The 16,294-nt window shown below is 42.6% G+C and overlaps 1 protein-coding gene across 4 annotated transcripts in view; it reads left to right on the forward strand.

Moving 5' to 3' along the window:
- Window positions 1-16,294, forward strand: part of ASTN2 (astrotactin 2) — a 1,331,668-nt gene that overhangs the window by 1,245,061 nt on the left and 70,313 nt on the right. For all 4 annotated transcript variants that reach the window (XM_006865679.1, XM_006865678.1, XM_006865680.1 and 1 more), the window contains one exon: window positions 6,813-6,954. In XM_006865679.1, coding sequence (XP_006865741.1) covers window positions 6,813-6,954 — 142 coding nt within the window. The remainder of the gene's footprint in view (window positions 1-6,812; window positions 6,955-16,294) is intronic.

A 16,294-nucleotide genomic window follows, 5' to 3' on the forward strand; every position in this document is an offset into this window, starting at 1 on the left:
ATATATATGACACAGACTAACTGGTGATTGGTCACATGCCTGTTTCTGGAGCATACAGGGGACTTAGCTCCACCTGAGTCATAAAGATTGAGACTGAAGGAATGCTGCTGTCTCAATGGAAAACTAGGGTTCTGCTGATTGAAGACAGTTCCTGGGTGGTGGAAATGGTCCTGGTGTGGCATTGTAGGATCAGCACTGGACTGCCAACAGCAAGGTCTCCTATTAAAACCCACCAGCTACTCCTCAGAAACCCTATACGGGATCACTATGAGTTGGAACTGACTCAACAGCACTTAATAACAACAACACAGTGGCCAATCTACACAGTGGCACCACAGAAGAAAGTCCTGGCAATCTTCTGTGAAGATTACAGCCCAGAAAACCCTTTGAGGCAGTTCTACTCTGTCACATGGTGTCTCCATGCATTGGAATCAACTCCATAGCAATAGATTTGGGGTTTCAGGGGTGTTTTTCGGGAGTCCTGGTGTGGCACTGGAGGATAATTCACTGGATTGCAAGGTTGATTTGAACTGCAAGGTTAGAGGTTCAAATTCACCAGCTGTTCCTGGGAAACCCTATATACACAGGGTCGCTTTGGGTCGGAACTGACTCCAAGGCACTTAACAAAAATAAGAATTGGTAGATAAAGAAGGAATAGGTTCAGAGTGGGTCACACCAACAGATGCCCACTGACGCGAGGATCAGCCTGAAGTCCCTCAGCAAGATGCCTAGTACCTGGCACACTTGGTGACCTCTGGCAGTGCCTTGTCTCCTGTGTCACATGAGTCCTATGCACTCTGAAATGACTCTGGCAGGAGGTAGTCTGGCTCTTCTCGCAGAGAGTTCTAATGCCAGGGGCTGTCGTTGGGAAGATGGGGGGTCCATGCCAGCTTCACACCAAAATAGTTTCCTGAAATTCAATAAACAGCTACATGGTTGGCCCTGTGCTGGGGACCTTTCTCCACACCTGGGCTAAATAATTCAACTGTTCCTGCCCCTTCCATGTTGGGATTTCTTTGCCGCTTTTCTCCCAACCTGTTTTCAATTTGCTCTTGTGGCCAGCTTTGACTGTGACCTCAACTCAATCAGAAGCAAGAGGGTGAGGGAAAAAGAAAGCCAGAGGGAAAACAAGGAGAAAGAGGAGTGAGGGAGTGGTGAAAAGGAAGGGAAAAAAGAATGGAGGTAGGGGATGGGGCCTTTTAAAATATTGCTCTGAGCTTTGGTGAGTTGGTACTGAAGCTTCAGCAGAATCATGATTCACCTTTTCTGTGGATCGGAATGAGTGCAAGTCTAGTGGATAAAAAAAAAAAAAAAAATGTGTGGGGGTCTGGCTCAAGCCCACTCGGGTTACAGCCCCAGAAGAGCTGTAATGGGGAACAGGCACATTCCTGTACAGCGACTCCCAACTCCCTATCTGTTTTCAAGGAAAGAAAAACAGAGAAAGAATGCTCGAGCCTTGGATAGGCATGGGAAAGGCGGCAGCAGCAGACTGAGTCCGAGGAGAGCCTGCCACGTGGCCATGACAGTGAACGAGGGAGGAGGCATCTTGGACAAGGGTGGCTTAGTAGAAGATGCGTGAACTCAGAAGAAATGGATCTAAGTTTCATTCTGGACTCTGGCCGCTGAGTAGCTGTGAAACCTTACACAAGGGCACCACTTTCTTGAGTCTTCGTATTTCCATCAGGGAATATGGCAAGAGTGTAGGACAAGTATATTCATTAATAAAAACCCACTACCATTGAGTCCTGAGTCCTAGTGTGGTGCTGTGGGTTAATGCACTAGACTGCAAGATCGGTTTGACCCGCAAGACTGGTGGTTCAAGGTCACCAGCTGGTCCTCAGAAACCCTATACAGGGTCACTGTGGGTCAGAACCAACTCGATGGCACTCAACAACAACAGCCATTGAGTCAATTCCTGCTGACAGTGATCCTCTAGGAAAGATTAGAACGGCTTCATATGGGTTCCAGGGCTGTGATCTTTCTAGAAACACATTGCCACATCTTTCTCTCACAGAGCGACTGGTGGGTTCCAACCTCCAATCTTTCAGTTAGCAATTCAGCATTGTGCCACCGGTGCCCTATTTTTTAAAGCTATAGAACTTTTAAATCAAGATTTCTTTCAAACAACTTTTTAAAATTAAATAAAATACGGACTATCGATTTATTAGGGAGCATAGTGGCTCTGTAAGGAACTCTGGTAGCGTAATGGTTACGAATCGGGCTGTGTACCGCAAGGTCAGCAGTTTGAAACTACCAGCTGTTCTGCAGGAAAAAAGATGAGATTTTCTGCTCCCGTAAAGATTTACAGCCTCAGAAACCCTGTACAGGGTCACTATGAGTCGGAACCAACTCCACGGCACATAACAACAACAACAACACAGTGGCTCTGTACAGTAAGCACTGGATTGTGAACCACAAGGTCAGTGGTTCAAGCCCAACAGCCACTCTACAGGAATAGACAGCCTCATCTTTCTCCTTCAGAGCAGCTGTTAGATTCGAACTGCTGACCTTGAGGTTAGCAGCCCAAGTCATAAGCCACTATGCTACCAGAGCCCTGGCAGTAAACCTTGTTGTTGTTGTTGATGTTGTCAAGTGCCATTGAGTCAGTCCTACCTCATAGTGACTCTATATTGGTTTTCTGAGTATTTGAACTGCTGACCTTGTGATTCACAGTCCAATGCTGATCCTACAGCACCACATCAGGAGTCTAGCAGTAAACCTTGTTGTTGTTAAGTGCCGTTGAGTCAGTTCTGACTCATAGCAACCCTGCATAGGGTTTCCAAGGAACAGCTGGTGGGTTTGAACTACCAACCTTGTGGTTCACAGTCCAGTGCTTATCCTACATCACCACATCAGGAGTCCAGCAGTAAACCTAGGCAGTAGAAATTCAGAGCCCACACTCTTAGCTAGTACACTATCATATTGTTACAGTTATTGAGTGCCATGGAGTTGATTCCGACTCATAATGACCCTGTAGAGGGTGTCCAAGGAGTTGCTGGTGGGTTTGAACCACCAGTCTTGTGGTGAGCAGTCCAGTGCTTCCATTAAATTGTACAGTTGCCAAATATGAAGTCTAGAATATTAGAAATACAATGCATGTGCTGAATTGTACTGACTTGTGTTTGTGCTTAAAGAAGCTCCCAGGGCTTTCTTAGCACACTGGCCAACGCCTGCCCCAGTAGGTGAGGGATAACAGTAAGCGATTACCGTATGCACCTGTCTGGTTACATCTAAACCTTCTGAAATAGAGTGCCAAGAAAAGCAACCTTACGACTTACTTTATGAGACTGCTCTTGTATTTAACAACCCTTCCTGTTGTCAGATTGCAAGCTGTAAGTCAGAGACCATTTATTTTATTGTCTCATTCCTCAAACTCTTACAACTAAAAAAGTGGTATGAGTTCAACTGCAAATGAATAGAATGAGAAAAGCTCACTTGTCAACACTGTCATTTTAAAACTTTCTCTAGGAGGCAGCATAGTGTCAAAGAAAAGTTTAGAATTTGAGATTATGATGGTGGAGGTTCAAATCTCACCCTCTGTCTCTCTTAGCTGTGGGGTAGTGACATTTCACTTGCTACGTTGCTGTGAGGATTAATCAAATAAGAGTGGAAGAAAGCTCACTTTCCAATACTGTCCTTTAAAGCCTTTCTCCTCAAAACAGCACAGTATAAAAGAAAAGTTGGAGTTTGGAGTTAGAAGGGTGGGGACTCAAATTTCACTTGCTTTCCTAGCTTGGTAAGTTTACCTTTAACTGTGCAAGATGGATAATAACACTTCACTCCTTAGATTGCCTTGACAATTAAATGGAAAAGAAGGAGAAAGTGTGTACTAAGTTAGTTCTCTTTCTTCTGCCTTTTTTTTTTGTTTCAGATGAAAGTCATTATCATATATAATCCTACATACAAGTGAGTACTGAGTACTCTCATATGCCTTGAATATGACTTGCTATCTGCTCCAATTTCTTCACTTCAGCTAACCTTATAAACCTTAGAAATGTATGCCGATCTTACTGACTTGATGTATGTATAAAGTTGTTTATCCATAATCCAAATTATTCTGAAAATTATGACAGTATCTGTAAAGCTATGCCCATTTGAAAATAAATGACAATCATCTTTTGGCTTCAAGACAGTTTATTAATATGGGCCACAAGCGTACTCAGTTCCCTCACGAAGAGCCAACTCTTTCAATGACTATCTTAAAACAAATTGAAAAGCAGACAGACATGGATCCAAGCTCAAAGAAAACAAATATGAACAGCCGGACTTAGAATTCTGAGAAACCAAGGGAAACAAGGCTTTCCCTTCATCCAGGCAACAATCCCAGGCCTTTTCCCCTCTTTCCTTAACTTTTCACATTGCTTTGCGTCATTACATATTGAAAGTGAAATAGAATTAGTTTATGATTATACTATGGGTGAAGTTGACATAAGAAACCAAAAAGAGAAACAGAATGCCAAAATTTGCAATGATAAAAGTTCATTTACTCTTCATTTTCCAGCAAAACCTCTGGTTCTACAAAACGAATTTCTTTCTAGCCTATTAACATTTCTTTCTGGATGCCAAGTACATAAGTAGTTTTTATTAACCCCTAGCTACAGAAAGGAAAACTGAGAGGTTAAGTGGCTTCCAACACACCGTGGAAGTAGAATTCAGTTTCAGATCTGTCTGGTAATAGAAGCCAGAATTGCATGTTGCAAACATTAGCTTGATTTAGACATTTGCCTTGGCATCTACATATCAAGTCTGTGAACTGTGTATTGTCTTTGTAAAAAGTGAAAAGCAAAAAAGCACAACCCATCAGATCTGCTGTATTGGACCATAGGGACAAATATATCATAGAGCTGTTATCCGGCGAAATTCCGGGGTCATCCAAGCAGTTCAGTCAAAGCAGTGTTGGGGGATGCTCTTGTGAGTGAAAAATGCAACTTGTCTTTGACAAGCCAACAGGAAGTGCTTTATGGATTCTGTCTACCAGAGCTACCTTCAGCTTCTATGGGTCTCATTCTCCTCAAATACTTGGTCTGCACGACTGTGTCATGGTGGTTACATTATGGTAGATTTTTCCTTAAACCCCATTGGAAAGGATAGAGTTGAACTTACATTCTTCTCTCTTGCATTACTGAGGATATAAGTGAGTAGAGGGTCTGAAGGATTCACAGCAGGCATAAAGAAGAATAAGGAAGCAACAGTTGAGAGATCACATATTATTTTATACTATGTGGTATAAAATATCCCACTTGCCAGTTTTTCTCCTAAAGTATCCAATTTTAGAATAGGAAGAGAACTTGGAGGCCATTTAGTCTGGCTCATTTCTTTTATCTATTTTTAATTAATTTTTATAGATTTTTTTTCCCCTTGTTACCCAAGTGGCATATTCTTATTGTAGATAACTTAAAAAATAGAGACAGGTGTAAATAAGGGAGAAGGGGTTTTCATTATCTTACTCTCCAGACAAAACCACTATTAAGCATTTGCTATATTTTCTTCTTTCTCCAAATGTATACACATGCAAAATTTTACAAACTTTGGATTATTCTGTAATAGTGTAATCTGTTTTTTAAACTTAACAATGTCATGAATATATTTTCATATGACTTCATATTCTTCCACAACACTATTTTTAATGGCTGCATCATTGAACTAAACTTGTTTTTTCCATTTCCAGATCGCTGGGCATTTGAGTGTTCCTAAATTCTTGCTAGTATAAACAGAACTGCTACATTTATCCTCATACCTTTATTGTTGTATACACCTATGTTTTTTATGTTATTTTTTCCACCGAATCCTAATAGTGATTGTATGAGCTTCACTTTTCAGAGAAAAAATTAAGGTGCATATGTGTCCAAATCTAGACAGTAAATTCTTAGCAGTTGTTGCTGTTGTTGTTAAGTGCCGTCGAGTTGGTTCCGACCCATAGCGACCCTCTACAGGGTTTCCGAGGGTGTAAATCCTTGCGGGAGTAGAAAGCCTCATCTTTCTCCCGCAGAGGAGCTGGTAGGTTCGAACCGCTGACCTTAAGGTTCGCAGCCCGATTCATAACCACTACGCTACCAGAGCTAAGACTAAATCTCAAGATTTTAGATATTCAGTTATTCTTTTTGATCTTCTTTACATTCTGGTCCTCTTTACTTGTCTTCTTTCTAGTGAATTGTCGCTACTTCCTAAAACTCAGTGGTTGGACTGATTTCTCTAAATCATGGCGTTCAGGTATTGCTAATATGTGGCATTTGTGCTTCCATTTCTCTTCCTGTACTCAGACCTTCATTGCTTATCAAACCATGGCACTCTTTCCTCCTTAGCTCTACTGGGTCCCCACGTCCATCTCTACAAATCCAGTACCAGTGCATAAGAGGGCTCTGTGACATGAAACCTATCTTACATCCTTAGGTTGTTCAACTCCTTCATCATACAAAGAAGGAAAATACAATTCTGATAGAAATTTAAGAAAAAATTGGTGGCAGAGCCAGAGCCAGAATGGCTACTTAGGAAGAAGGCACAATTCCCTATCCCCCTGCTACCATTCCACACATTTTTATTACACATTAATTTACCTCATTTGAGTTTTGCAACAGTCTTATAAAGGTAGGTACTGGAATCCCTGCTTTACAGGTAAGAAAACTGAAGCGTAACAAAAATGAAGGATCACTGGGACTAGATGCTAACTGTTATCATTTACAGAACCTGTGCCTTTTCTGTTCACTAATCCTCCTGACGATGCTGTCCAGATGTTTGATGGGTTTGGATGGCAGCATGAATGGTTTTTCACTAAGCCTGAGCTGGAGAGCTCATTTTTCTTTGTCTCCCTCTAGGAGAATTCCTGAGTTTTGCTGATGATTTACTCTCGGGCCTGGGCACATCTTGTGTAGCAGCTGGCCGAAGCCATGGAGAACTCCCTGAAGTCAGTATCTACTCGGTCATCTTCAAGTGTCTGGAGCCTGACGGTATCTACAAGTAAGACGTGTTGGGTGTGTAGGGAGCATGAAGTACACAGTAGATCATTGGAAGCCTAGAAAGAAAGGCATGAGTAATTCTTTCGGTCTATGTGCACATCTTGAGATGCTAAGGGTTAGAGTTGTGTAATGGAAATGTTGAAGGACTAGGGAGTCCAGAAACTCAAAAGCAACCTCTTACTGATAAGAAATTGCCACCTAGAGAAGGACAATAGCTTGCTCAAGATCACAGAGGAAGTTTCCAAGGAGGAGGGCTGAGTCTCTGCCTAGTGTTCTTTTCTCTCTGCCTTATTGTCTCCCCTGAGGTTTGGGATTGGAGAAGGAGCTCTGGTAGCGTAGTGGTTACGAATCGGGCTGCGAACCTTAAGGTCAGCAGTTCGAAACTACCAGCCGCTCCGCGGGAGAAAGATGAGGCTTTCTACTCCCGTAAAGATTTACACCCTCGGAAACCCTGTACAGGGTCGCTATGGGTCGGACCCGACTCGATGGCACTTAACAACAACAACAACCTGTCCTGAGGACTCCTTGTGTGGTGCTGTAGGATAAGCACTGGACTGCAAACCACAAGGTCAGCTGTTCAAACCTACCAACGGCTCCTCAAAACCCTGTACAGGGAGACTGAGTCAGAATCGACTTGATAGCACTTACCAACAATATATATGCAGGAGCCCAGGTGTAGCACTATAGGGTAACCGCTGGACTGCAAGGTTGGTTTGAATCTCAAGGTCAGTGGTTCAAGCTCACTAGCTGCTCCTCAGAAATTCTACATAAGGTCTTTATGAGTTAGAACCAACCGTTGTTGTTGTTAAATGCCATCAAGTTGGTCCCAGCTCATAGTGACGCTGTATAGGGTTTCTGAGGAGCAACTACTGAGGTTGAACTGCCAACCTTGCAGTTCTAACCAAACTTGTGGTTCAATGCTTACCCTATAGCCCATACCAGGATTTCAGAACAACAACAGTATGTATACATATTATTAAATATGTCATTCCTTAGAAATAATGTCACCATCGCTCCCTCTAAACTTCTGGAGATAGAAGAAGAAGTCACTCTGAGACTCATCTGTGTGTTTCAGAAGGGAAATGGGCCTCATTTTTCCTTTGCATCCTACCTTAATGAGTGGTACTGTATTGAGTACAGCCATCATAAGCTATAATATATAGGTCTACAGAACAAGTCTTCTCATGCACCCTAATTGTGAGACCATAGGCCATATCCCTTACCAATCTAAAAAGCTATAGTTAAGAAGTGTACCCTCATTAACCACTTATTCACTCACTCCTTCATTCTTTCACTCACATACTTGTGATTTCTTTACTCATTCACTCTTCATTTGTCACCCATATAGTCCATCCATTCACTCACTCATCCACACATCCTTCCACTCATCACATTCATCCATTTAGTTTTTCGTCCACTTTTGTACTCAATCATCCAATTATTTATCCATCCATCCATTCACTCACTCATCCACACATCCTTCCACTCATCACATTCATCCATTTAGTTTTTCATCCACTTTTGTACTCAATCATCCAATTATTTATCCATCCATCCATTCTTTCACTCACTCATATTTTTATTTAAACATTCACTATTCATTTATTAGCATTTTCTGAAAATTTTCTATGTCCCAATACTGTGCATTAGTCCTGCAACGGTCATGAACTGGATCACAAGGTTAGTTTAAATCACAAGTTTGGCGGTTCAAACCTACCAGCCGCTCCTCAGAAACCCAAACAGCCTGGTTATGAGTCAAAATTGATTAGAAAGTTCTTACCAACAAAATACTGTGCAGGGGACTCTGGGTATGAATATGACTAATACAGAGTTTCTATCCTCACATAAATTATAACCTAATGGTGGTATTAAGGGCACAGACTGTGGAGTCAAATATGACTTGGTCATTTTCAGTTTTTTGACCTTGTTATTGTCAAGTGCCATTGAGATGGTTTTGATTCAGCAACTGTGTAGAAGGTTTCCAAGGCTGTTAATCTTTGTGGGAGCAGAAGGCCTCATCTTTCTTCTATGAGACTGCCAAGCTTGGGGTTCACAGTCCAATGCGTATACTACAGAGCTATTGTCTCCATAAAATTCAGTTCTAGCCTTTGTAAAACAAATAATAAAATTTAGATTGTAGAGTTAAACAAAAAACACCTAGCACCGTATCTCAAAGTATATACTCGATAAATATGAGTCCTTCTCAATCTGGGAACCTCTCGCCTCAGAAATATACTCCATCTCTTCTTTTCTCTTTTTATCAGAAGGACTGCTTTTCTAAAGACCCTGGTGCCTTTTGAACACTTGACATATTCTGGCTCACTGGTAACATCTACTGCATTCATCCACGAAAGTCAAGAAGATCACAGTAGGCTGGGAGTCAGGGTCTTCTGATCTCAACTCTGCTGCTAACTTTCTCTGAGATCTTGGGGCTCAAGTTTTATCTTCCACAAAATAGCAAAAGCAGTAGGGGCAGTGAGTACTCTACAAATGGAACCCCTGTAATACAATAGGCTATCTGATCTCTTTCAGTGAAATAGCTGAGTAAACTTCACAGAGGAGGTAGTGTGTGCTTTAGGCCATAAAGAATAACAACTGTTTTCATAAAGATCCCCGGTAGCACACACAGGTAAGTACTAAGCCGCTAACTGAAAAGACTGGTGTTTTGAACCTATACAGCTGTTCAGTGGGAGAAAGACTTGGCAATATTATCCCATAAAGATTACAGCCAAGAAAATCCTTTGGGGAAGGTCTACTCTGTCACAGTTGTGGGATTAGGACCCAGGTACTATATCCTGTTTATCACCAAGCCCATCTGTGAAATGCATGTGTGCAACTAGATGAAGATCTACAAAGTCACCTTCAGTTCTAAAAATCTCTACTTATGTGGAGAAAGTGGCGTGGTTGAGAGATTACTGATGACTAGCACTGGTTTCTCTGTCCCCTCTGTGTCACACAGCAGACACTGCAGGGAGGCAGACAGATCTGAGTTCTGATCTCTGTCCTGAGCCTTCTGAGTTTCTCAGCCTTTGAGCCTCCATTTCCTCATCAGTAAAAATGGGGATAATGTGGTGGGCATCCAGCTCACTGGGACTCAGGAGGCTTTGATGCACAAACGTGCCACAGTGGTGAGCTCCTAGTGGGAGCTATTCTTACGTTTGTAGTCACTGCTCTTGCTGTGGAAATGATTTATTTCAAATGACTTTATCTCCAGCTCACCCCCATTCTCTGAACCCTGGGAGAGATGGCATCTTGCAGAGAAGAACAGAGCCCTGGCAGGTGGCTCTTATCCACTGAGACAGAGCAGCGACCCTGTCTGTGGATGACATTGTAGGGACTTGGCTTTAGCTGGGCTGGAATCTTACAGGCCCATCATTTAGACAGCAATGAAATGTTTTATGGAACCCCAAAGCAATCACCACTGAGACCTAACAAATCAAATGCTATCCTTTAAAAGTTATGAATACTTCTCTCCTGCTTGATGCTGATAGGTTTGCTTTTAGGGGAAATGACCCTTTCTTTTCCTCACTGCCTGACAAGCCCCCGCTGCCCCTTCTTGAAGTAAGGAACATTCCTTTGTCCTCCATCCTGAATGTGTGCTTGTCCCTTACTCTGAACAATTCTTACTTCCCTTTTTGAAATTGATTTTATTAATGGTCCTGGGACCTGAGCCACTCTGACCAGGAGCCAGGGTGTTGTTTGGAACAGTCTCTTATCCCACTGGCGGCTCTCTTCCCATGAAGTCTGACCCACTCAGTCTCCAGTTTTAAAATAGTTCCTATGTTGGTTCTTGGGGTTTCTCATTTTATCCTTGCTCGTTCCTTACCAAAATGTGTTTTCTTCCTCTTGGGCCAGAGAGGCCCATGTATGTCAGTAGAAAGAGGCCCATGTCTGTAGACTTTGGGGTCAGACTGAACTAGGTGTGAATCTTGATTTTGCTACATACTTATTCATAACTTGCCCTGGAGCAAGTCACTTTTCATTGTTCTGTGCCACAGTTCCTGCCACTGGAAAAGGGGGATTAAATGAAAACCTCCATCAATGGGCTTTATCAGGATGCCTGGTACACAGGAGGTCTACACAAAATGTTAGTTACATTCTTCTTCCCACTTTCCTCTGCTGCTTATCGGTGTCTCATTCTGCCAAGGATAACCCTGCAGAATTGGTCCTTGTGAAATAGGTTAAGGTTCCACTAACTCTAGAAAAAATAATCATCCAGGATCCTCGGGGAAAAAAATAGCATGAAAAGACAGAATTAGTCCAGAGGAGAGGCGGTTCCGAAAGAGCCAAATTTTAATTAAGCACCACTGAATTCCAACCTTGATCCATGCTGTCAGAAGGTGTGATGAGAAGACCTGGGTGGCCCAGGCATGAAGGACCACTGTCTCAACCAGGAAATGTGGGTTCATGTTCCTCTGCCTCTGGGACCTCGGACAAAGTGTTCATGTTCTCACTGTTCTTCAATTTCCGCATCTTTAAGATGGAGACGTCACTAGTACCATTCCAGCTTGAGAATTCTGGGATTTCTTAGTTTTTTCATAGGATTTATTCTCCTCTCCTTCTCCTGAGCTCCCACTTTACTAACTTTTCTGCTTCTCTTAACTTTTCTTTCGCCTCTCTTTTGTCTTTTATTCCTTCTCTGTGTAAGTATTTTCTTTATGCCTCTTTGTTACCGCCTGTCTCTTCTTCTTCTATTCGTTCCTTCTGTGTCTTTTTCAGCCTCGATTTGTCATTCTTTTCATTTCTATTTCCACATGTGTGTGTATATGTGTAGATATACATATCTTAGTTTCTCCGATTATTTGATTTTGGTTTCCCCACGCCCACCCTTCTATCTGGCTCTCCTCCAACCCCACCCTCTCTCCACTCCACCTAAGAAGGCAAATTGTTTTTGCAGTTCCCCCCCTCCCCCGCCCCCCATCCATGTAATTGTACACAGCACCACAGGGTGAGACCAATTGGAGGAGTGAAAGGCTGATTTTCTGTCCTAAGCTCACCCTGCTGTAACAAAACAGAAGTATCAGCACCAGGGTCCTGTTTAAATTGAATTTCCTTGTTTGTTTCAATGTTTTGCTTTTGAATAAAAACAAAGACCCAGAGAGGGAGAGGGTCCCCAGAAGGTCTGACTGTGGGGCCAACTCCAGCTCCCTTGGGTTGTTGGAGTCCAAGGATGACCCTGAGTGGGAGTTCCCATTCAGGATAGATGGGTCAAGTCAGGCTGGACACCCATGGTCCTTGCCCTTGCCTGGCCAGTGGCCTAAACACCTTTCTTATAGCTTCTCCCCAGTTTCCTGTTAGCTAAGGAAATTAGCCTCTGTCTTGTCTTTACTGTCTTGGGTTGCCTGCCAAAGGGTCTTGAGCAAACATGCCAGCAGCAGTTAGATCTGATTCCTGGGGTGAAGGATCATTCTCTTACATTCAGAGTCTTGCCCCAGGCCTTACTTCACCTCCCTGGCCTCAGCTCTATGAAGGGAATTCCAAGGGAGCCTGGGTACAGCAGCCATGTGCCAACATCCAAGGGGAGACCAGATGCTTAAGGCTCAGGCTCTTTCTTAGCAGTGATGTGGGGAGGGGGGGAGCGGTTGGAGATGTAGAAAGAAAACAAAGGCTCTGGGAAAGGGAGAGTATTGTGAAAGGCAGAGCTTGAAGTCAGGAGTCACACTGCAAGCCTGGTGTGTGCTCTCAGTATCATCATGGCCAGACCCGCCCCCTCCTCTGGCTTTGGTTTTCTTATCTTTGAAGTGAGGAGGTTTAACTTAGTGGACTGTACAACTTCAGGATGGAGATGCCAAGCTAAGGTTCTGATTGTCAATGATTCCAGACCTTTCCGAATTGTACTTGTAGTGGTGGCCATAGCAATCCTGTATAGGGTTTCCGAGAGTGCAATACTTTCAGGAGCAGAAAGCCTCATCTTTCTCCCATGGAGCAGCTGGTAGATTTGAACTGCTGACTTATGATTAACAGCCCAACTCATAACCCACTATGCTACCAGATCTCTGTAGTAGTGGTGTTGTTGCTGTTAAGTGCCGGTGAGTCAATTCTGACTCATAGTGACTCTGCATAGGGTTTCCGAGGAGTAGCTGGTAGGTTTGAACCACTGACCTGAAAGTTCAAACAAGCCTTGAAGTCTAATGCTTTATCCTGCAATGCTATCCTAGGAATCCGTAGTAGTATTGTTGTTAAGTACCATCAAGTTGGTTCGGTTTCTGAGGCGTGACTGGTGGGTTTGAACAGGCCTACCTTGTGGTTCAAACAGATCCCTGTGGTCAAGTGCTTATTGTATTGCATCACACTAGGACTCCATGTTCCCACTATGTGCCAACAACATGGTAAGGCTATTATAAGTGTTGTCTCATTTAATCCTCCCCACAACCCTATGGGTATAGTACTATTATTGTTATCTTCCTGGTGTGGCACTGTAAGATAAACAGAGGACCACAAGGTCCGTGGTTCAAACTCACCAGGTGCTCCTTGGCAACCCTATGCAGGGTCACTATAAGTCAGAATTGACTTGATGGCACTTAATAGCAACTCCTTTTTCACAGATAAGAAAACTAAGCCTAAGGGAGTAAACATTTTTTGCCCAAGGAAACTCAACAAGGAGGGAGATATATCTAAACAGATTTTAGCAATGTCCTGCACTTTTCATTCCAGTGTTGTGCATTTCTTATCTGCTCAGACATAAACTGTCAGGAGTGCCTGGTGGCTATGGTGGAAGAGGTTTCTCACTGCATACAACACTATTTGCAATGCAGAGAGAGAACCAGGTTTGGGGACCAGAAGACCCAGATTTCAGTCTGAGGATCCCAGGAAAGTTCATTCCTCATCATTCTCATTAGGTAAATGGTGATACTAATTGTACTTTATAGGTTGTTTCATGGGCTCCTGGTGTGGCATTGTAGGATAAGCATTGGACTGCTAATCACAAGGTCGGTAGTTTGATGGTTCAAACCCATCACCTGTTCCTTGGAAATCCAAACAGGGTCTCTATGAGTTGGAACTGGCTCAATGACACTTAACCACAATAAGGTTGTTGTAGAAACTGGATATTAGTAGAGAAAGTGCTTTGAAATTTGCATTGGTCAAGGAACAATGAGAGAAAGGACAATTGGTTTCTTTAAATCTACCAGCCTCCCCTATTTTTCATTGGGCTGTTTAAATCAGATAGAGGTGTTTTGTTTTGTTTTCACCCCAGCTCCAAAACCCTACCCACTATGTAACCTTAGGCAAATTTCTTCACCTCTCTTTTTCTAAATTTTTTTATCTGTAACATGGAATCATAGGATTGTAAAATTCCAATGGATTGAAACAGGTAAAGAGCTCAAGATAGTGTCTACCTTATAGTCAATGTGTATCAAATGGTGGGAAATAAATAGTAGTGACCAGTTATTGCTATTAGTGATTGCATACTTTACCTAAACTTGGGACTGCCTTTTTGACACTATTATGTTCACAGCATCTCAGTGAGAGGCCAAGTCAAGCCCTCCTCTTTGGCAATGGACCCTTTAGTCATTACTCTCCAGGTACACTAGCCTAGAATATGTTGGGATGTCCTCCCTCCAATTCTTCCCATGATTGTTTCTTGTCATTCTTCAGACCCATGATTTAATTTCACCTCATTAATGAAGCCTTTCTTGATCACACTCTGTATGATCTATTCCTCCTGTTACACACAGACCTGTGAAGCCCTCTTTATTTCCTCGATGATATTTTCTAATGCTGCAATGATTTTGTATCTGCTTACTTCTTAGTTGTCTGTCTTCTGCCATTAGAATGTCAGCTACATAAGAGCTTGAACTGTGTTTGCCTTATTTATCCTCTATCCCTGGCCTAGAACAGTGCCTGACATGAATCAGAATCCAAAAGTATTTCTTGAATGATTCAAACAAATTCTCAAGTCCATGTAGAAATCCTGAAGATACTGATTTCTCCCTTTTACCCCTCTAATTTTCTCATCAAAAGTTCAGGGAATATCCACTGTGTGCCAGATGTGGTCTTTTATTATGTCTATCCTCTACCCATCTATTGATCACTACTTATTTAGCATCTAATTTTATCCTAAAAATAACTCTCAAAAACAGCTAACATTATTCTTCTCCAACAGATGAACTATTAAAATAGAGAGAGCTTAGGTAACTCGACCAGGACCACAAAGCTCATAAGTAAAGGAGATAAGATTTCAAATTTAGACAGTTTATTTTTAGAGTCTGAACTCATAATCATCACATTAGATTATGAGAAGAACTAAATGTGTATAAATAGTGATGGGGCTGGTGGTGGAGAAAGCTCTGAAAAGGGGTTTTGAATACAAAGACCGATCTCTAGATGGATTGGAAACAATATGGCAAAGAAATTTTCAGTTGTCACACCAAAAGTTACTTGGCTGTCACTGAACTCCAGACTTGCCCTGTTCCTCAAGTCTCTGTAGTACCACACAAATAGTTGAATGCTGACTCTCTATGAAGACTGTTGCTCCTCCCTGGAGACATGCTTCCGGTGTCATTTAAAAAATACTCCTCATCCCCAGCTCTCCTCTTCTAAGTTGTTTCCCAGAGTTTCCAGGCTCCAGTGTGTTTTTGCAAACAAGTCCAAGCGCCTGGTCCAAGGATGCTATTCCAAACGGCCAGGAGCCTTAGAACCTTGGACAAAACACTGCCTTGCTGCCCGCCACCTCCCCGTACATCTCCCTTTCATGCACAGCTTGGGCAGAGCATTGTAGAAACAGTCAGAGTCACCACCATGAATACTATAATTATACATTAGAAGAAATCGCAAAGTTTCCCTTTATTCACATTCCTACTCTACCCTCTTCATTTCCTCTCTTTTTGCCAAGAATCAACACAGAATTTACTGGAAACAATATGAAAGGCATCAGGAGTTTTCCAGGGATGGCATTTAAGAGTATTTGCTACACAGTTGTTGTTGAATGCTATCGAGTCAATTCCAACCCATAGCAACCCTGTATAGGGTTTCCAAGGGGCAGCTGGTGAGCTTGAACCACCGACCTTGCAGTTCAAGCAACTTTACAGTCTAATGCATTAGTTCACAGTGCCACACCAGGGCCAGATAGTAGGAGGCCCTAAACATAGAAGGTAAGAGACCTGAGGGTCATCCTGCCTCTGGCCCTAAGGGGCTATGTACCTTGGGAAAGTAATTTCCCCTTTGAATATTGAATGAGGCTATGTCTCAGAGTCTTCTTATGAATCTGAATCTGTGCATCTCAGGAGATGATAAAGACAAGTAGATAAACCCCTGGCAATTGGGCAGGCAAGAATCTGAGTCCAGATGAAAGAACTTATTTAGCGTAAGGCTAGATCCTTCCTTCATTTCAGCTTCAGTGA

Source organism: Chrysochloris asiatica, unplaced genomic scaffold (assembly GCF_000296735.1).
Source record: "Chrysochloris asiatica unplaced genomic scaffold, ChrAsi1.0 scaffold00081, whole genome shotgun sequence".
In the NCBI taxonomy this organism is placed as follows: Eukaryota; Metazoa; Chordata; class Mammalia; order Afrosoricida; family Chrysochloridae; genus Chrysochloris; species Chrysochloris asiatica.